At 40.3% G+C, this 22,159-nt stretch overlaps 2 protein-coding genes and 1 long non-coding RNA gene across 10 annotated transcripts; 2 read left to right on the forward strand and 1 right to left on the reverse strand.

The window, feature by feature from the left end:
• Nucleotides 1–304: 304 nt before the first annotated feature.
• Nucleotides 305–11,550, forward strand: bod1l1 (biorientation of chromosomes in cell division 1-like 1). Of its 8 annotated transcripts, none has more exons than XM_049736173.1 (27): nt 305–547; nt 1,706–1,830; nt 1,927–2,111; nt 2,211–2,657; nt 3,079–3,228; nt 3,326–3,486; nt 3,779–3,875; nt 4,342–4,468; nt 4,548–4,608; nt 5,110–6,679; nt 6,883–6,968; nt 7,101–7,212; nt 7,291–7,389; nt 7,460–7,500; nt 7,577–7,619; nt 7,850–7,917; nt 7,983–8,052; nt 8,156–8,208; nt 8,292–8,361; nt 8,445–8,482; nt 8,554–8,716; nt 9,006–9,860; nt 9,929–9,990; nt 10,096–10,180; nt 10,270–10,408; nt 10,993–11,064; nt 11,129–11,550. In XM_049736173.1, the coding sequence occupies exons 1-27, from the start codon at nt 431–433 to the stop codon at nt 11,268–11,270; spliced, it is 5,238 nt and encodes a 1,745-aa protein (XP_049592130.1). In that variant the 5' UTR covers nt 305–430; the 3' UTR covers nt 11,271–11,550. The 8 variants fall into 8 exon arrangements, with proteins under 8 accessions (XP_049592130.1, XP_049592111.1, XP_049592157.1 ...); XM_049736154.1 differs by having other exon boundaries at nt 8,295–8,361; nt 9,929–10,002; XM_049736200.1 differs by having other exon boundaries at nt 2,247–2,657; nt 9,929–10,002.
• LOC125978928 (uncharacterized) lies at nt 2,006–12,380 on the reverse strand. The gene is made up of 3 exons (XR_007485162.2): nt 12,261–12,380; nt 10,038–10,220; nt 2,006–2,138 (listed from the first exon to the last, which is right to left on the reverse strand). It is a non-coding gene; the product is annotated as an uncharacterized lncRNA (long non-coding RNA).
• A 3,159-nt stretch (nt 12,381–15,539) lies between these two features.
• Nucleotides 15,540–21,916, forward strand: nkx3-2 (NK3 homeobox 2). Its single transcript, XM_049736710.1, has 2 exons — nt 15,540–16,147; nt 21,093–21,916. The coding sequence occupies exons 1-2, from the start codon at nt 15,790–15,792 to the stop codon at nt 21,515–21,517; spliced, it is 783 nt and encodes a 260-aa protein (XP_049592667.1). The 5' UTR covers nt 15,540–15,789; the 3' UTR covers nt 21,518–21,916.
• Nucleotides 21,917–22,159: the final 243 nt, after the last annotated feature.

The raw sequence follows: 22,159 nt of genomic DNA on the forward strand, positions 1-22,159 counted from the left end.
TATAGTAATGCTTGTCAGCAAGGGTTGAACAAAATACTATGACCTGCGGCCACATACGCAGGTTAATCGATCGATTTTAGCTGACTAAAATGTATTATTTTATCTAATTTTACATTATACTTTGGAAACTAATATAATTTCTTGAAAACTATTTAAAAATGTATTTAACATGTGTGTATTTATTTGATCAAATAATAGTTGTATATAATTCATTTCCCTTCTTAGCGTTTGGTTTATTCACGAATCGCACGAGCCTCAATTTTTGAAACACATCGCCGTCGTTGTATTTCCGGTTTACTAATCTGTTTGTATTTAAACTCTTCCGGGTTGAAACCGCGCTCACACCGACGTAACCCAAAACAAAAACTCTTTTGTTCGGTCACGATATGATTATATTTAATGATTAATAAACAATCTGATTAATTTCAATATGGCGGGTTTACCACCGGGTGATCCGCAGCTAGTGTCAATGATCGTCAATCACTTAAAAACTCAAGGACTCTTCGACCAGTTCAGGAGAGACTGCCTCGCAGATGTAGACACTAAGGTAACGACAAAATAAATAGTTGGTTTAACGCTTCGGTGGGCATGCTATTATTTCAAAGTACCGATCAAATCGGCTCACTGCATCTTTTGATATATGCTAGCTAACCACAACATTCCACGTACTGCTGCAAAAGTAGAACTAATAGTGTACTGCTAATTGTGATTAAAGGGATTTATTGCAAAATTTTAAATTATGATAACTGTTTCTTTACCATACCCGCAATGTTGCAAGCGGTTTTCATTGATCGTGATAATACAGGTCGCGCAGGTTTGCTTGAAGCGTGTTTCAATAACGATATTGTTGCTGAGCTAATATTCTCCTTGTGAGGTCATGTTGTCGTTATCAAAATGTAACCGTGTTGATTTGCGACGAAGGTCTCGCGTATAGGCTTACACAAAACTGCATTGATAAGTTCGAAAATGTTGATGATGATCCTTTCAAACAGTGGTCGTCCTCAAACTATATTGAACGAAGATAGAAAAATCTCACGGCACACGGCTAACAAAAATATGAATGTAAATACTGAAAAAAGAGAATCTCTCATCTCAATTTTAATCATCATTTTGAGATGACTATAGCATCTCAATCAATGAACACGAAGCTGATGGACAGGAAGCCTTGACAACAGGTGCAACAGGTGCCATTTGAAAACAAACGGACGAGCATTTTCTGGCGTAGATGGCCAGAGTATTTACAAATCATTTTTGGAGCAATGGTTCTAAGCTGTTTGTACCCTAAGATCCACATTTTTTTTTCTTGTTGCCAATTCACAAGAAATTATAATAAAGACATATATTGTTGAAAAATAACCCCCACATTTTTAAATTTGCTTACATGTTCAAAGGGAAATTTGAGACCACATTAAGAAACTTAAGCATGAACATGACAACTGCATGTATAAAAAGTGAATAAAGTAGATACAAGTAAAAATACTTATCAAATGTTTCAATTGATCTTTTTTACTTTGTTTTTAGGAATGTGCAACAATAGTTTGTCATCTTTTTGTTGGGGGTAAATGTGCAACATTGACAAGCGCAACAGTTACGGTTTCCAGAACTGTATTTTTTTTTTAACAATTTATTTGCAACATTGCTGGACAAACATTGTTACATTTGAGTCGACACATAGCACTATGAAACGTTTACATATCTTTTACAGCCAGCATATCTGAACCTGAAACAACGAGTGGACAACTTTGTCTCCAATCACCTCTCCAACCATACATGGAGCCCCCAGTTGAACAAAAACCAGTTGCGTAACAACATCAGGCAGCTGGTGTTGCAGTTAGTATTTTTTTCTTATCCTTTTTTACAACTGCTCTCTATGCATTCATGTTTGAAATTAACTTAGCAAAATTTTAAGCAGTTCATCCCTCTTAGATCCGGCATGCTGGAGCAGGGTGTGGACAGAATCGTGGCCCAGGTGGTGGATCCCAAGGTCAACCACATCTTCAGGCCGCAAGTAGAGAAAGTGGTCGACCAATTTGTGTCACCTGGCACTAGCAGCGAGGAGCCGCCGACGTCCTCGACAGAGACCCAAGTGGACGCTGTCATTCCTCAGCAGGGTGCGTTTGATGTCATTTTCCAGTCACCTGCTCATCAATCAAATGTATGGTCAAATAGAGGATTTCATCATAGTTAATTGAGACCATGTTATTGTTCAGCCTCAACATCCGTCCCAACATCCACTGCTGCCACAGATGCCATGTCCATCTTGGACGCCATTACCTCGCTTAACCAGGAGGCCAACATCAGGTCCACCGAGAAGGGACGCAAAGCCCTTGACGAGCCCATTGAGGATGGCGAGCAGGACATGAGTCTGGATGAGGAAGAAGACAGGAAGACGGAGGAGGAAGAGGCAGACCAAGCAAATCTGGGGGAGGAGCTCCGGGAATTAGAGGTAACGACAGTCGACGCTCCGGACCAGATGGACATTGGGAAGGAAATCTCCACGGACGAAATAAAGATGGAGGAGGAAGAGCCACGAGCGGAAGACCAGGCTGAGGAGAAACTGAAAGTGGGTGTTAAAACAAGTGGGAAACCTTCAGAGGAGAAACAGGACGAAGAAAACTACCAGGCCAAGCAGAAAGCCAAAGAGAGGATAAAAGAAGGTTGGTGACGACTAAGCTCGTTTTCAGTGAGCAATTTCTATGTGAAAAATGTAGCTGTCCCAAAAAATAAATGACGTATGTCAAATTTTACTTTATTTCAGAAACTCAAGATACGAATGCTGTATATTAGCATTGAAGTCAAGTCGACTCAGTTAAAAAAAAGCTGTAGTTTGGAAGATAGTGAACAATTCTTCAAAAAACAAAGTTTGAAGCTGTTTATCTTAACGATAGCAAACGATGCAAAACCTCTTTTACAAGCTAACGAATAGCACCGTGTTCCATCATTAACTGTAAGTGGTGGAGCAGCATTTTTTTTTTTAAATAGTAATAATTTTAAACAACCTTATTTTGCTATCTAATTTTTAGTGTTGTCGCTAATGTCTTAGTTAAGTTCCAAAAATTGTGGTGTGATAATTTGCAGAGTATTCTTTGGATGACTCTGATTTGGATGGCCTGAGTGACATCACGGTGAGTTCCGTGCACACCAGCGACCTGTCATCATTTGAAGGGGAGAGCGAAGACGAGGAGCCGTTGTCTGATTCTTCTGAGGAGGGCGAGCGTGCACCAGATGGTCTCACTTTATTTGTCCTTTCTTTTTTCACCACAGATAGCACCATAATTATATGTCGGCTCATACTTTTTTCCCCCCTTCTGTTCCCGCTTTTAAGGTGAAAATTTAGACAAGAGAGAAGCAGGTGAGGAGATGGGAGAAGAAGGCAAAGAGAGTAAGCCTCGCCGCAAGGCCTACGTCCACAAGCCCTTTCTGTACTCCCGTTACTATAGCGACTCTGATGATGAGGTCACTGTCGAGGAAAGGCGGAGATCTGCGGTGAGTTGGACAGATGAGGAATCAAGGAATTAAATATTTTCTATTTTAACACATGTGAAAAGAAGTTGTGTCTGCACTTATATTCTGCAGTAATAATAAAAAAAAAAAATATATATATATATATATATATATATATATATATATATATATATATATATATATATATATATATATATAATTGTTTAGTAAATCCCAATCACAATATTGAGAGGGGGAAAAAATTGCATTTTTCAAAATCGTTCAGCCCTAAAGTCTACTATCACCATGCGTGTATTTTCGATGTGCCCGTCAGGCCAAGGACAAAGAAGAACGTCTGCTCAAAAGGCAGCAAAATCGAGAGCGAATGGAAGAGAAACGCAAGATGAAAGCAGCACAGTCTGAAGAACAAGGTATTGTTATTTGGATTTGATGTTGTGTGAAGATGCGTGTGTCCATGTTTCAGCATCATCGTCTGCTACCAAGTCCAATCTCTTTTGTGCCATATAGCTCAAAGTTTGTTCGCTGTGGTTCATAAATTACTCGATCATCAAATGTGCGTATCGTCAAGCTTAAAAGTGCTTGAAAAATCTTTCCACAGCCAATGAATAGCTAAGTAGTTAGTTTGTTGGCTGAAGAAATAAAATACATGTATACAATAAATGTAGTCAGTAGCAGACAGTCAAATATTTGGATATGATAAAGTATGTCCAAACCTTCTACTGTTTTCCTTCACTTGATTGTCGCTATTGGTGCCTGATAGTAATCTACTCTGGTTAATTTATAGAATATATTGTAAGATTATGGACTTGCAGCTGATTTTGTGTCTATTCTAAAGCTTAACTCAGTTGTGGTACTTGGTCATCATGTCCCGCACAGATCAGAAAAAACAGAAGAGCAGCATGTCAACTGGGCTCAAAACACCCCGAGCCAAAGAAGCCCGTAAAGAGCGTAAAGTTCTGGAGAAAAAAGTGGCTCTCAGCAGAATGAGGAAGCTCGACTCAAGGTGAGTCCAAAAGATCTCTCGTGTACTTTGTTGCCTTTTTCTTTTTAAATGGAATCGGCTCATGATTGTGTTCATTCAGGAAAGAAGATGAGGTGACCAGCAAGAAAAAAGGAGAAGCAGGAGAAACATCAAAGAAACCAGTATGTGACCAACATGGGTGGAAGTGAAGTCAACAGTAAATATGATGAGCAGCACGGTGGGGTAGTGGCGAACACATGTTCCTCACTGTTCTGAGCTTTGGGTTTCAAGTCTGGTTCCCTTTATGTAGTTTGTATGTTTTTGCTCTCTAAATAATATATAAGTTGGGTTTTATGAAGCTTCTGAAATTGCTTCTGAAACAAACAAATCCAAAAATATCTACACCCCCCCCAATTCTGTAGAAAATGCTGATGAAGATATATTTTCCCTTTGGGTGGATATATGGGGGAAAAAATTGCAGAAAAATTGGAACATACCCAAAAGTCAGTTATTTGTTCTGGCACCTGGTCCAAGCATAATAAAAAGGAGCGGGGGCAGTGCCCTCCGCGGACCCCTGCCTCGCTCTGCCACTGCATAGTTGTTCATATGAGTGTGAATGGTTGGGACAGGCTCCAGTGTCAGAAAACTGATATGATGAGCTATTACTATTTTATCCTTTTCAGGAAGTAAAATCAACACCATTGCGCAGCCTACATCAGAAGCTGGTGAGAAATCAGTCCGAGTCTTCGGTGCCTGACGAGAGGCACCGAATTACAAGCGGGAGCGGCGGCATCTCTGAAGATTTGGGTGACGCCAAGAAGTTCCCTGACAAAAGTCGCACGCACGCCTTCATCTTGGACTTGGAGCTGGGCTCACAGGAGGCTCTCAGGCAGCGATCCGTCGGGAAGTTTGACCGCCCGCCCCGCAAGGACCGCAAGGAGAAGGAACGCTCTATGTCTGAGGAGCTCCCCAAGCTCAAACTGAAGCAGGACAAGAAATCCGAACTCCAGGTCAACGAATCTCAGCAAAAGGAGAGCATGACTGCCAGGACGTCCTCTGATGAGAGAAGTGAGAAAAAGCCTAAAGTGAAAAATGAGAAGAAAATGACCAGTACAAAGGAACTGAAGACTTCTGCTTCCGAGGCTGACGAGGCTTCAGCCAAGAGGATGCGGGCCCTGTCTGTTGACAAAGACAAGAGTCGTGAGAAAGACAAGATGAAAGAGAAAGAAAAGATCAAAGGGGTTAAAATAACAAAAAGTGAGTCAAAGCAAGCACTCTATCACGATTCTTCTGGCTCCTCTGAGGATCGGCCTGAGGTGGCACAAGGAGTGGACAGCGGTAAGAAGAAGGAGAAACACGGCAAAGACATCCTGAAAAGGTCCAAGAGCCACAGTGAGGACAAACCCAAACTAAAAACGGAAAACAAAGAAAAGACAAAAGCAGAGCAACCCAACAAGTCTCTTGCCGACAGCGACAAATCCCCAAAGAGAGTCAAACAAGCAGAGAAAGGAAAACCCATGGAAAAATCCAAACCCAGAGAGGAACTCAAGTCCCACACGGCATCCAAGATGGACAAAAAAACTCACAGTTTGGACATTCGTGGGGCCTCAGGTGCCGGCAAACCTGAAAAGGAAAAGAAGAAGGAGGGCCCTGTGAAGGAGCAGAGGAGAAGCTCTGAAGAGCCTGTTGTCAAGAGCGCAAAGAAAAAAGCGGACAAGAAAGAGAAGAAAGAGGAGAACCACGAGGGGAAGAAAGCACCCACAGAAGACAAGGTTGACAAGTCAGACATGTCTGTTTCCACGGAGGCCGAGGAGACGCCAATGCAAGCGACACTCTCCGAATCGGCCATCGTCTCCTCTGACGGCGCTTGCGAACCTTTCAGCGACATCGCCCCTGAAGTGGAGACGCCAGTGCAGGAAATGCCCGTCGTGCCACCGGAGGCTGACGCTCTGCTGACGCTGATGGACGTGTGCACCTCGGCCATGGATGCCAGGCTGCACGTGGCGGTCGGCGGAGAGCACGGCCAACTCCAGGCGACCCTGCAGGACGCCGACATGAAGATGAAAGAGGCGGCCCTCACGCTTCTCTCCATGGACCCCGACAGCGCTTTGTCCTCCGCCTTCATGACTCACGGACTAAAAGAGGAAACAGAGGAGCCGATGCCCGAGGAGAACAAGCAGAACCCACAAGAAGAGGCTTCTGACTTTGCATACCAGACTGTGAAGAGTGAGGGTGACAAATTGAATCTTGAAGGTAATTAATGTGATTTGCTTGTCAATTTCAGTACTTTTTACACAAGTAGCTGCCCTCTAACAAGTCTAAAAAAAGGAACATTTACAACAGGTGTTGGCAACCAATCACGTGTATTCCAAAAAAGTTTCGAGAATTTCACTTTGTATGTGCTATCTCGACGTGCGACTTGTTTAAATCCAATAGTGATGTTTTCCTCGTAACAGAAAAATCTGTTGATGTTTTCCTCTTAAAAGAAAAATCTGAAATGGATGCAGCAAGTGACAAACCCCCCTTGCTGCCTGCTCTCCAGGTAAACCATCTTTGCTACCTTCCAGCTTTTAGTTTACTTTATTCTAATATAGTTGTCTGTCTTTATTTCAAACATTGATGAGACACTGCTTTGATGTCTTGAAGTGACCATTCTGTGCGTGTGTGTGTGCAGGAGAAAGACTCCAAGCCACAAGACCTTTCTTTGAATGAAAAGACTCAAACTGGAGAGAAAGCTGCCGACTCAGCGCTAGCTGAAAATGAGGCAGCACCTTCTGATGAACATGGTAAATACAGTCAAATATCCCATAGGTCAGAAATATTATTGCAGAATTTTCTTTTTGACGCTGACTGTTCGATTGAAGACGCTCCAGTTGCTGATAACGGCACAGGAAACGTGGAGGGGAATGTTGCTGTGCATCCTTGTGAGGCAGCTACTCTAGAGCATGTTGACAGTCCACAAGGTGAGCACGCATGTCACAAAAAGGCACCTTTCTCCATCTGACATAACGTCTTGTCTCGTGTCATCTTCAGTGCAAACCGCGTCAGATGTCGACACGCTGACACGGGCCAATGTGAGAAAATTTACTCTCCTTTTCTTAGTTATCATAAATGACATTAAAATGTAACAATTTATCTTCTGAATTATAGGCAGATGAGATATTAGTCATGGGGCAGATGGACGTCGGTAACGGTACGTGATGAATTTAAGAAAGGACCGAATACACTTGCAGGCCATTTCTTTAGGTACAACAGCACCATGTAATCAGGTAACAGTATGCACAAGCTGTGGTCCACTACATTGCAGTTTATTTTTTTCCGTGCAAAATTAGAAACACTCTCAAAAATGCATTTCTGCATCACGACAGACTACAACCGCAGTAGGAAATGATGACTATTTATTGATTTCAATTTTGTTAATAGCTGCCGTCTCATCATCGGGCAAACTGGATCTGCAAAAACAGGACGAGGAGGAGCGTGGTGCACAAACTGTAAGTTAGATGTTTTGTTCACTAGGTAACAGTCCACAGCTTTATCACTTTCCGATCTACTTTAGGTGGAACTCTGCTTTCCAACTGGAGTGGTCACAGAACCCAATAGTGGAACAGAAGTGGCCAAACAAGAAAGTGCGTAATTGTAATACTTGTTTGAGACCTTGATGGCAATATGATTCCAAGTTGAACCACGTCGATTGCTATGTTTTTGTTGTCTTTGTCAACATTGATCTAGGTGAGAGCTCGGGCATCCTTGAGCCGGAGAAGAACTCTGAGGTGTCCAAGAAGGTAATTTTTACATGTGCAGTGGGATTATCTTTGATGCCTTAGGTGTTCCAATTGTGTGTGTAATATTTCCTTCTTTTTCACAGCAGGAAAGAGGACGAGGCAGACCTAAACGAAAGCTGTCAAATCAGAATGTTGCAGCAGTGAATGAATGCGGTAATAATTCTGAGATGGTAGATGTTAGAAGTGTGGCACTTTTGCCAAAGGGAGCTTTGACAACACCCACTTCATTTGTTCAGTAGGTAGTGATCAGGATGCAAAAGAACCGTCATCTGAGGTTAGACACGCTCAATGTTAATTTATTCAACAAAAAAGAAAGGTGAAATAAACTTTTTTCTTTGTTGGTAGGAAACTGAACAGCCGAAGTTTGTGGAGGTGAAAACGCCGCGCAGGGGACGATCGTCAAAAGCCACGGAAGAAGTGGAGGAGGAGCCGCTGAAGCAATTGGAGAAAAAGGAGCAGACGCCAGGTCGCAGAGGGAGACGTCCAGCAGCCAAGGGTAACGCTGCTGGTAGGACTGCAATCAAGTACATTTATTACACTCATTTAAAATGTGCACTCCGATAATGGAGTGTATTTTGAATTTATTTTTGCCATAAGAAATAATAGAAAGCGTATTAAGGTTAACTTTTCATTCACCTCTGTACTGATAAAATTATTTTTAACAAAAAGGTTAAATGTAACAGCTACGGAAGCAGAAGTGAGACCTAGTGTTCTACACTTAAACGTCAAGGTATATACATAACTGAATAACCATTCGATTCACTGAATAACCATCCCGAAATTCTACTGTACTGTAGATCGTATTGAAATGAAGGCCTCATTATCAGATGAACCCGCAGCAAAGAAGAAGAGATCAGCGAAGAATGGAGAACCTCAAGTGGGAGATGAAATGATCAAGAACACCAGTGAGGAGGCCACTGCTGAAACAAGTTGGGCGGACACAAAGAACACTAATGAGGCTCGGACCGGCATAAGTGTGGAGACCATAAGTGAAGAAACCCTAAAGAGCACAGGTGAAGAGACTCTTGAGAAGACAATGGATGAGGCTGGAAAGGGCACAAGTGAGGAAGCCATGCAAGTAGCAGATGAGCAGGATTCAAATGGTAAAAGTGAGGAAGCGACTACAAATACGAGCGTGGAGACCATCAAAGACACAAGTAAGGAAACAGTAGAGGACTCACATGAGAAGGCGACCAAGAACTCAAATGAAGAAGCCACAACCAATGTTAGTGAAGAGAGAACAAAGGACACAAATGAGGAGGCATCTAAGGACACAAGTGAGGAGGCATCTAAGCACACAAGTGAAGAGGCATCTAAGGATACAAGTGGGGAGGCTTATAAGGATACAAGTGAGGAGGCATCTAAGGATACAAGTGAGGAGGCATCTAAGGACAGAAGTGAGGAGGCATCTAAGGACAGAAGTGAGGAGGCATCTAAGGACACAAGTGAGGAGGCATCTAAGGACACAAGTGAGAAGGCATCTAAGGACACAAGTGAGGAGGCATCTAAGGACACAAGTGAGGAGGCATCTAAGGACACAAGTGAGATGGCTACTATGGAAACAAATGAGGACGCCATAATGGATGCTATTGATGAGTACACAAGTGAAGAGGGCATCAAGGACACACACAAGGAGACAATGAAGGACACAAGTAAGAGACAGCTCTTAAAATCTTGTGGGTGTGATTCACGGTGTCTAAATCAGTCAACGCTTTTTCAGTTTCTACCCCCAAAAATGAGGAGCCAAAGGAGGAGAGCAGCAGTGAGCAGAAACCCAACGTTGTACGTGGGCAGGCAAGTTTAAAATGCTGTCTTCTTATTTGACTTACTTTGTCATTCTCATGCCAACTTCAAGTCCAGTAAGAGAGTATTGTGGAATGTCTTCAGGTTGACGAGCAGCAAGGGTCCACTCCCAAGAAGCCGGCTCGGAGGGGAAGACCGCCCAAGGCCGCCATGGCCTTAAATGACTCAGGTTCTTCTTTGTTGTCCCTCTTGAGTGATTCTGAATAAAACTAAACGGAGAGTATTTTTTTAAGTTGACATCTGTGGTCCTACTTTCAGATAAAAAAGAGAAGACTGCAGGTGAAAAGGAGGCGGAGCAGAATGACGAGGACGAGATTGGTGGAGTGAAAGACCACGACGGCAAAGAAAAGAAAGGCCGAGCTACAACGCGCTTGGCATCTCGTCTGGAAGCTGAAAGGTGATTCCTTGCTTCTGCTTTGATGAACAACGTGTACAGTCATTTTGATTATTGTAGAAAAGTTTGTTTATAATTGAACTACTTTCAATTCAACAAGTGAAACTTGCATTTTATGCAGATTAATTCAACACAGGAAAATACTTTTCAAAAGGCTAATTCCTACCTTATTTTTATGAAAATGTTTGTGTTATCTAATGTAGTGTTCTCATTTCATGAGATGATGCATTTTATGTTTTTATTATCTGTAGGCTCTAACTGTTAAAAGTACTAAAACATTAATGAAGATTTTTACTTTGTCCAATATGGAGAAAAATAATCACGGTTGTTTTCTTTGATATTGAAGTGTGTGTGCGTGCGTGTGTGCGCATACGCCTTGGCCTCTTGGGGTCAGTATGGTGCTGTGCGTTCATGGAATACACACTTAACATTAAGCTACAAAGAGTAGAATATAATATTCATGTTTGTGTTTTTAATGTTGCCATTTCAAGTCTTGTACAACGGTACTGCGTATTTATATATAATAGGAATTGTTTTGAAAATTGCCTACAGCTGACATGCGCGTCATATTTATTGGTCATTTTCAGAAATAAGCCCAGCAAACCTTCCACGAGGGCTAGTCGACTGAGCGGCAAAGACGAGACCGCAGCTGCTGCGCGGTCAGTTAATCTTCATCACCTCACACCCATGCACGTTTTCAAAGCATTGTTTCTGCCCTTCTAGTGGAACCAGGAGCCCGGGAAACGCCGCCAAGGGGGCCCGCAAACTGGAGGCCAGCCCTGCTGCTGTGCGAACGCGAGGAGGGCAGAAGCCAGAGGAGCCCCCGGCCAAACGAGGAAAACGCTGCTCTCACGTACACAATTAAATTTAGACGCTTGTATTTGTGCTTGGGGAGGGCGCACAACTCAGCAGACAAAGCCGTATATCAGTTGTGCTTCTGATCACACTCATTCCTTTTTTAAGCGCTCACACGTAGGGATAATTAAATGTGGTCACACACAATCTTGATAATATTAGCATTATTTTGTAGTAAAATATTCATTCTGTGAATGACAAAATGTGTTTGTCGTTACATGTGTATATATATATACTTCTTTCATTAACACGTCAGACATTTTTGTCTTACAATAAAAAAAATTCATACATTCTGTTTCCATTTTTTGATTAAATACTGACGTCATAAAGTTTGACTTTACACGACTAAAATGTTGAGGGGATACCAGCGACATTTTAAAATGAACTTAAAATTCAGAATAACCTTTTGAGGTTATCTTAGTTTGACCTCTCCACCTTTGAATTTATACATCCAACTGTTCAGTGGTTCAATACTTTCTACACAACTGGCTGTTCACACCATTGCAAAAAGTGACACCAGACTCTCACTTCTCCTGCTGTGATGTGTCAAAAACAATTTTATACATCACGCCATATGCCACTGCTGACTTCTATCGTCTAATCTTAACTGTATGATGTTCTGCTGCGGAAATATTCCACCTAGCTGGATTCGGTGTAACTGTTTTTTTTGTATTATAAGAAAAATTAGACCAAAATCATTACATTATTTCAAAACCTTTCCCATCAATAATGTGACCTGTAACCAGTACAAGTCAATTGAAAATATGCATCAAACAATGGTTGCACAAGTGTGCACACCCTCTTATGACTGGGATTAATGTTCAAAACAAGATTAGATTCTTTATGTAACTACAAGGTATATTTCCCTTGTGGACTCTACTTTGATATGTTGGACATTTTTCAATAAATTTATGTAAAAACTAAAATGGCCCCTGATCGGAAAAAGCTTCCCCACCCTTTACCTTCTCATATTAATAGGACTGTAAAAGCCCACACATACGTTTTAAATGGCATCCAAGTCTACCTCCCTTTTCTGTATTAAGCGGTCTGTCTTGTGGCTCCTCCATTTCGTGGCATGCGAGCGAAATTCCTCTTTGGGATAGAAGGAGTTAAAAAAAAAAAAAAAGCGAGGTCCCGGCTCACTTAAAATGCTGCTTCCCTTCTCTTTTCTCCCACTTTCCATCCTTGAGCTTGATTGAGTGTGCCATCCAGATGGGGATGATGGGGATATTTGGTGAGAATTTCTTTTTAGAAGGGGAGAGGGCATTTATTGCAAATGACTCTTGGCAGTGTCCCCCCTGCCTCTCCACCCACCGCCCCCCTTTGCTCCATCTGAACACAATTTGGCAGTAATTCTCTTAAAAGATGTGTGCTTATGGGAGATGTTAAAAATGGACGGTTAACAGGGACGTTAGTCGCCATCGCGTTGCTCAGGCACATTTCTTTTTAGAACAATATTTAAGTTACGTGATGGGGCAGGTTGAGAAGGGAAAAAAAAAAAAAAAAAGGGATTGGCATAGAGTTAAGCTTACGTGCCGTTTAAGATGATTTCCTCACTGTACAGTTGGCAGGGATGATTGTCATTGTCATTATATTTTATTATTATGGGATATTAAGGCATCATGTCTCTGCAGCCAGAGAGGAGAGAAAAAAAAGAAGCCACCACTATAAACCGTTTCCCGGCAGAGCCATTAAGTGCAAAGATCATTTTTCAAGAACTCTCCCCCCCTTTTAGAAACCAAGATTCATTCTTACCAGCAGAGGGAGCCCTCATGTCTGCAGAAGCGACTTTTGCGCAGTTAAAAAAAGGGTGAATTGAACATTTCAAGGCGACGTTTGTCACAAATAGACAATCCAACAAATTGTTTTGCAGATTTTCTATTATGAAATTAAATTCCGCAACAAAGAAATTAATTTATCGAACTGATGTCCAATGCACTATTTGTTTGAGTCAAACCTATTCCAGCTTCCTTTAATAATTCGTATTAAGGTAGGTTAGTATATCCAACAGTTAAAATAGAGTAATAATATATGTAAAAGTGATTAATATTTTTTTAAAATTAAATATTTCAATCACTTGCAGCAAGTCAAACATCTATTTTTTCTGGGTAAAAAAAAACTAAAAAAAAAAATATATATATATATATATATATATATATATATATATATATATATATATATATATATATATATATATATATATATATATATATATATATAGTTATTCATTTATATTTTTAGCATAACCTGACTTACATGCATACATCATTTTATTAGAAACAAAATATCAAAATCTTATAGATTTGCATTGTTTAAATGACACTGGCGATTTAAACGTTTCGCAGCCATGCAAAACATTTTTGAGGTTATATACGCAGACGATTAAATATTTTTATGAAATAAATCACATTGCACTAAATTAATAACATCTAATAAGCAATATTTAAACAATAATGAATAAGATTTTTATTGTCGTTTTTGGTTCTTTTGAAATGTGATTCTTTTCAATGGCTCATTTCCTAAGTACGGTATTCAGCTTTACAATTCATGTCGTTCTGTATGTTTCATTTAATTTTAATTCCGTGTTTATATGAAGTGTTTTTTTAAATGAGCAATATTTGCCATTTTGATTATCCATACATGCAGTTACAGAAGCAACAGAAACACAAAGCACGAGTACAGTACAATAATAACAAGGTGTGCTGTTGCATGAAAATATCCAGACGTTATCGTTACTGCATCATTGTGCTTTTTACAGCGACAAACGTAATTGAGCTCTGCAGCTGAAGGACAACTGAGATCTGAATTTATTGTATTGAAAACTAATGAAATGGTAATATGACCTCGTTGTTGTTCCACAAAGCTTATACAGTCCAGCGACCACTATATATATGTAGTAATTGGGACGATGACAAAAAAAATAAATAAAAAAATACTCATACGTAATTCCATTATATTTCACAACGGACGCCTTTACGATTACGCAACGAAATCCGGGATTTCTATTTTATTCAAGCTAATTTACAATGAGAGTCGACGACAAACGAGCAAAGCAAATATGACCATTAAAAATAAAATCTTCTTTTTTTTACGTCCTATCTCAACTTGTTTTTAATTACTTTTCTATTTTGTCAATTTATGCGTTAATTCCTTTAATTTAAAATTATGTATTAATATTTTATATTACTTATTATTACTCGAAATTGCTCACCAAGTTTTCCCTTTATGCATTTATTGTTACTTAAAAACGGAAGATGTTTTTGATTCACGCAATACGCCAGACATGTGGACCTATTAAAAAAGTAGAAACTTAACACACACATGACAGAGGCCTTGTTATTTTTATGAAATTTGGTCTTTTATTGCTGTTGTTGTTTAAAGAAAAAAACATTTTCACCTACAAGGAATACGTTCGATTTGCTCCTTTTATGAAACAATCCATTCAGTCCATTCATATATTTTTGAATAATCGTTCTAGTTGTATTATTATTATTTTTTTGTAATGTGTTGTTGTTTTTAATACACTATCATTTATCATTACATCTTTATTTTACTATGACGAGATTCCACTCAGGTACGGGACGAGGTGACAAAACGTGGAAAACAAAGTAACACAGCCAAGTGTCAACAAAAAAGTTTTTTTTTTTTTAAACTTAATTACTTAGACGGCTATATATCTTTTAATTTTCCATGTTAGTAAACTATGGGAAACCTCGTAATATAAAGCAGACTGACTTTAAAACGTGTATTTCTTTGAATAAATTTGTGGTTGGTGAGGTGAGGGGTCCGCATTCCACTCGACCAATGGGAGGCGGCACTGGGAGACCGTCACTCACAGGTGAGTTCCGGCCAACAAACAAAACGTCATGTTGACGACAATTATGTTAGATGCGGATCACTAAAACATGAAAGAGTGTAATTTGTGCATGTACTAGTATAGGCAAAAGAAACACATCTGGGTTTTACACAGTTGACAGATCTGAAAATGTGTTTAGGTAGTGTGGATATTGTGTCCCAATACAATGTTGAAAAGTCTTAGGTCGATGCGATTGATTAAACTACCATTTACTCAAATATGGTTCATTTATGTCAGTAAGTAAAGGTTAAAGATTTAAAATACGTTCGATAAAATGCAACAGCTGAGTAGATTGTTCTGATTTGTCCAAGTATCTTGAAAGCAGCGTGACGTCGCTGACGATCGCCAATCCGGAAGTGGTTTGCCCTCGGCTTTCGACCAATGGTAGGCGGCGCTGGGACGCTGTCAGTCACAGGTAAGGCAGGGCAAAAAAAAAAGAAAAAAGTTGTCTGAAAAGGAACGCAGCTCATAGAGAACCCGAGCTGATGGCACAGCTATGCGGAGGGACAGCATCGCGCCTGCGGACTTAGCAGCAACTTGTTTCCGCGGGGATGCGAGCGAGAACGCGGCACTCAAGCGGAGCTCAAAGTTCATCCACGGATGATCTGACACCCATCTTCTCTTCCCGACCCGCCTAAACCCGTCACTTTGTTGAAACTTTCGCAATCTGAACATGGCCGTTCGTGGCAACTCGCTCATGCCCTTCTCTATCCAGGCCATCCTGAACAAGAAGGACGACGGCAGACACTTGCCCGATTTGGACGTGTGTTTCTCTAAGACTACGTGCTGGAAAATATTCGGGGACGTGCACACCGCTTCCGGCGAGCCGCCCGAGAAGGGCTACGACTCGGACTCGGGGTTGAGCGAGGACAACGAGGGTAAAGCGCCCAGGGTCGTGCATGGCCTGCAGCCAGAGAAAGACGCCGGGACCGCATCGGATGTGCCCGAGGAGAGCCCGCAGGAGGAGACAGACCATGAATCCGCAGCCGTGGACAACACCAAGAGTGACAGTGAGCTCAATAACGCAGCGGGTAAGAGCGCAATTGCCTCGAAATACAAGCAATCTTCATCACTTAAAAGATTCTATTCATTAACATGTGCATTTTTAATATTAGTGCAGGATAAAGCAGTAAACATGACGAGACTATATTGTTTCAAGTGTTCGTTATAAATGATTTTTTGGGGTTCAATTAAAAAATAATGACGTGACAGTGTGGTGATTAATTTCCACGCAGAAAACATGACGAGACTAAAGATTTTTTCAAGTGTTTGTTAGAATTGTTTTCTTTTGTTTCATATTAAAAAATACTGACGTGATTAATTTACGTACAGTAGAAGAATTCTGTATCTAGCCTAAAACGGCTTCTAACGATACATATCAAGCTTAATACTGAACAGTGAGTGATCGACGTTATGCATATTTATTCTCAAAGCCTTTTTCACTTTAAAGTTACGTCAATTTAGTAGATTTTTTTATATATATACTATACCTGATAAGAAATTAAAGTCCAGATTAAGCATACGGGCAAAATTCCCCATATAAATGCGCTTGAAAAAGTAATTCACGTCCCCGACGCCCCGCATCATTAAAAAAATGTTAATGAGTATTAAGTAATCTGGCCTTGGAAGGATGCCACTATAGTACCACTATTTGCGTTCTAAACGACTTTATGCGTATATATTATGGCTAACTACACTTTACTCAAGGTTTTACGCATGAGTCACGCAGACACCCCCCCCCCCCCCCCCGTCCCCCACGTCCTATTTGCTTTTGTCTTTCAGATTCTGCTGATGATTTGGTTGCTCTACGTCGTATGATTTACAGGGTACAGCCTGTGCAACCCTGACTTTTAATCGTACTCCTCGGATGCTAATAAAGTTTAGAATTTAATTGTTATTCGATTTAAGTAACGCAAACGTGATAAAATAAAAGTGTGTTTCATAACAGTTTCAACAATTATCTTATTTAAAGTAAATAAAACCAACTTTTGATAGAATAATGTCTCTATCAGTAATAAAGACCGTTTGTGGTGTATGCCACATTTGACCATTAATCTGATTTAAATGTAAAAAATAAAGATTATAAAAAAGGAATGAATGGCTGTACAAACGTGTTTTCTAATTTATTTAAGACTACAAAAACAAAAATTTCAGTTCCATTTAAGTCATAATAATAATAATAATAATAATAATAATAATAATAATAATAATAATAATCGTGGTAAATGAAAAATAATATACTTTTCCAAATAGATGACTTTTACAAATGCGTGTGTCCGCATGAGAAATAGTGATGAACTTGCTTATGATGAAAATGCTTATCTATTTTCTGTTATCCTCTTTGAAGAAAATGATTTTATTTAAATAATAATGACATTGAATGGTAGTGTACATATACCGTATTTTGCAATGTCAAATTTTTTTAGGGTGGTGGTGGGGGGGGGTCACTGATTGTAACAGTAAAAATATTATTGATCGTCAAAAGTCTCTCTGAGTCATTTTACATAACCTATTGTTTCCTATGATACCAGTTTAGTATATTTACCGTATTTTGGTAATAATATTGTTAGTTCCAATTTTAGTCTCGAGGTTAAAAAAAATTATCTATCCATCCATTATCTGAACCGCTGCTTCTCACGAGGGTCTTGCGTGCGCCGGAGCCTATCCCAGCTGACTTTGGGCAGCAGGCGGGGGACACCCTGAACTGGTTGCCAGCCAATAGCAGACCCTGAAAGACATGAAACAGTAAATATTTGGACTTTAAGTTTGTTGTTCCTTAACTAACAACACTTGCTTTAACTTTGCTAAAACTGAATTGAATGTTAGAAAATAAAAGTATAGGTAAAAATAAGCACAAATAAGTAATCTCATTGAGCTTTGTGGTCATATAGTGGAAAAGTGGGATGATTGTTGATGGGGACACATTCGTTTCTAAAAGTGTATTGGTTTTCGAATGCATGAAAAAAAGGGGGTGATTATTTTGGGTACCACTAGAGAACAGGTGACTAACTCAAAGTCCGAGCCATGTCATTTTTTGTGGCTCTCTAAAGTAAATAAGGTCCTTCCTACTTCCTGTTTCTTATGAAATGCATTTTAGTTTGCATTGCATTTCAGCTAAAAGTTTGTATAGAATTTTTTTTCCTTTTTTTTAAAATATTTTTTACACTTTCAACAGATATTGCAAGCATGTTTTTCACTACATCCCTTTTGAGCTCAAGTCCAACAATAGTTATCCTTAAAGACACTGGTGCCTTGAGATATGAGTGACCTGACTGAATAGTTTTTCAAGATGTTGTGACTATTTATTTATTTATTTATTTATTTGAGCAAAAAAATTTGATATTACCGTTGTGTGACCCTAAATGTATTTTTACACTGATATCAAAAGTGGTTACTATTTCTCTAGAACGCCAGCTTTTTTAGATGTCTAATTTTTTGTTTTTAAGTTTGACCAAAACAGCTTGCACAATGTGGATTTTACCATTCGTTGTAATTTATAGCAATTATGTATCAGGGGTGAAAAAAAATTTGGTAGCACAATGGTGCATTGGTTAGCACATCGCCTCACAGTTCAGATGTGCAGGGTTTGATCTGGCCTTCCTGTGTGGCGTTTGCATGTTCTCCGCGTGCCTGCTTGGGTTTCCTCCGGGTACTCCGGTTACCCCCCACATTCCAAAATCATGCACGGTAGGCTGGTTGACAACTCTAAATTGTCCGTAGGTGTGATTGTGAGTGTGAATCGTTGTTCGTCTTAATGTACCCTGCGATTGGCTGGCAACCAGTTCAGGGTGTCCCCCCGCCTACTGCCCAAAAGACTGCTGGGATAGCCTCCAGCTCGCCCCGACCCTTGCGAGGACAAGTTATTTGGAAGATGAAGATGAGGAATGAAAAAAAATCCACCATGTGTTAGAGAAAGACAAGTGCACATTTGGAGTCAGCGCAAAACTATAATATGGAATAGTTTGCCTGCATCTCTCGTTAAAAAATGTAAACATTTGTTGACCAGGCATTTCCATTTAACCACAGTCTGAAGCCATGACAACCAATCTATGGAAATCTTATCTATACCAAATTGAGTTTGACACCCCTACATCAGAAGAAGCACTTTGAAAATCACTGCTGTCCCTAATATTTTAAAAACAAGTTTGAAAAAAAAAAACCTCATCTGATTTTAACCGTATTAATTGTAAAAACAAAAAACTCATCACAGGAACAACCACTCGAGTTTACAGATGCCCTAAAAGTCTAAAGTAACGATTTATTTGTACTTTTAACTTCCCTCACACTCACGGAGTGACTCCTTGATTAACCCAAACTCCTCCCAAAAATACTATTTTATTGAAAAAATGGGGGAATTTCTATTGTTTGAAAACCTCCTAAAATTTTCTAAAACACTCATTCAAAATCTATTTTTCTTGAAAAATGGCGGTGGGGGGGGGGCAATGGAAAAAACAGGGAAATATCTAAAATATGGAAACATTTAAAGGGAATTAAGGAAAACATCTGAGAATATGCAAATATGTGGATGCCAAGCTACATAATGCAGGGGTCGACTGAAGTTTTAAGTTGCAATATCACCTAGCACCACTAGATAGCAGAGATGTCTTAGTTGCGCTTAAATTTGTGTCTATTATACTGCCCTACTGTGAGTAGACCTAATATTTTTTTGCACATTTGGAATGATAATGCGGGACAAACGTAGTACCTCAATATTATTAAAAAAAAATCGTCACTATTGAAATTTTGAGTGAGTTTTTTTGTGAAAGAATGCACAAAATGAGTTCTTGCACTTCACTTTGGTTTGCTGTTTTTTTTGTTTTGTTTGTTTTGGACTACTGTAATGTATTATTCTCTGGTCTTCCTAAATCCAGTATTAAAAGTCTACAGTTAGTGCAAAATGCCGCTGCGAGGCTGCTCTCACGGTCAAGAAAATTTGATCACATTACCCCAATATTAGCCGAATTACATTGGCTCCCGGTCCATTTAAGATGTGACTTCAAGGTTCTTCTACTAACCTATAAAGCACTGCATGGCTTAGCGCCTTCATATCTCGTCGACCTAGTCGTTCCTTATGTTCCGTCTCGTAACCTTCGTTCGCAAAACGCTAGTCTTTTAGTTATACCGAGGGCCAAGAAAATGTCTGCAGGGTCTAGAGCATTCTCTATTCGGGCTCCAGAGCTTTGGAATGCCCTACCAATGGATATTAGAACTACTACCTCAGTAGAAACATTTAAGACACGTTTAAAGACACATTTCTATGAGATGGCCTTTAACTAACTTGTGATGGCCGATTTGGCCGGAGTTTGTTCTGTTCTCTCTGCCCACCTCCTCCCCGGCTGGGGAGGGGGTTAGGTGGCTCAAAAGCGGATAGCGGCTGGCTGGATTCTCGGGGACCAGTTCGGGATGGGGGAGCTGCGGCTCGGCCCCCTTGAGGACACTGCCAGGACAATCGAGGACACCTCCGACATCCATTTTTTTTCATTGATTTTCATATTATGTATTACTTGTGTACTCTCTGCATCCATTATAACCTGGTGATCCTGAAAGGGGGATCCTTCCATCTGTGGTCCCTTCTCAAGGTTTCTCATTTTCCCCTGGTAGGGGTTTTTTGAGTTTTTCCTTGCCCTTTTGGGAGCTTATGATCAGGGGATGCTTTGAGAATAATTGTCAATTTTGGCTATGTGAAGCCCTTTGAGACTGTTTGTGATTTAGGGCTATACAAATAAACTTGACTTGACTTGACTTGACTTGACTTGTTTTTAGAGGGTTTGCCGTCCTTGAATTTTTTGCCTTTTGCATTGGGGGAAAAATAGTGTTTGACGACGTGTGTGGTTTTCTTCAAACCCTTTGTTGGTGGGTTAGGATAGCGGATCTTTAATATAGCAACAAAAAATGTATTATCAAAAATGTACGCTCTTGCACGTGACGAGCATTCCAACAAAAACGTTCCTAAAGTGTGTATATGACATATTTTAGACTGTGGCTGCGTCGCCGACGAGAAGACTGCCGAGCAGCCCAAGGCGAGGAAGAAGCGCTCGCGGGCAGCCTTTTCCCACGCGCAGGTCTTCGAGCTGGAGCGCCGCTTCAACCACCAGCGGTACCTCTCCGGACCCGAGCGTGCCGACTTGGCTGCCTCCCTCAAGTTGACAGAGACTCAGGTCAAGATCTGGTTCCAGAACCGCCGCTACAAGACCAAGCGCCGTCAAATGGCCGCCGACCTGATGGCGTCCACGCCGGCTGCCAAGAAGGTAGCCGTCAAGGTGCTAGTGCGTGACGACCAGAGACAATACGGCCCTGGGGAGGTGCTGCGGCCCCCACTGCTCTCCCTGCAGCCCTCCTACTACTATCCGTATGCGTACTGCCTCCCCGCGTGGACACTCTCGTGTACGGGGAATCCGTGAAAACACAGCGGACTTTATTTATTTGCAGACTTTATTTTGGGGCGGTGGGGGGGTGTATAAGGAATTTTGACAGCCCATTTTTCCACCCCCAAACTGAAACCGAAGCGGAAGTCAATTACAGGACCTAATTGGACATTTGTTGGTTTATATATTTACATCCTACCTCTGCAGTGATTGACAGGTGTTGTTTTTTGACTTTTCATTAAGTTGCAGACTGTGTGTTTACTCCCCCACTCCTCTCTCTTATTTTCTTGCTGTATTTGTAAAGGTAAGATATTTTCAGCACTTTTTTGAAAGCATTTACAAAGCAAAAATCCATCCTTAAAATGTAACGTGTGCTTTGTCTTGTGTTTTGAATGGTACAAAAATATTAAAACATATCAGTTTACTATCATCTGATGCAATTTCGTTTTGAGCTTTTATTTGCTCTCTGTCGAAATAGAATCTAGATTCAAGGAAATTAGGAGAAAAATGTCAAAGAAAAATAAGCATCGTATTACAAAAACAATAGGCAAGAAAATAACACAAAATGATAAAATGAGTAGAGATTGAAAGAAATATGTGGCTTTTTATGGCATGGATCCAACTTTGATCTGCCGGTTCCGTTTCATAGTGTTACATAAAACAAAAACTTTTTTCTCA

The sequence above is a fragment of the Syngnathus scovelli genome, chromosome 1 (genome assembly GCF_024217435.2).
Source record: "Syngnathus scovelli strain Florida chromosome 1, RoL_Ssco_1.2, whole genome shotgun sequence".
Taxonomy (NCBI): Eukaryota; Metazoa; Chordata; class Actinopteri; order Syngnathiformes; family Syngnathidae; genus Syngnathus; species Syngnathus scovelli.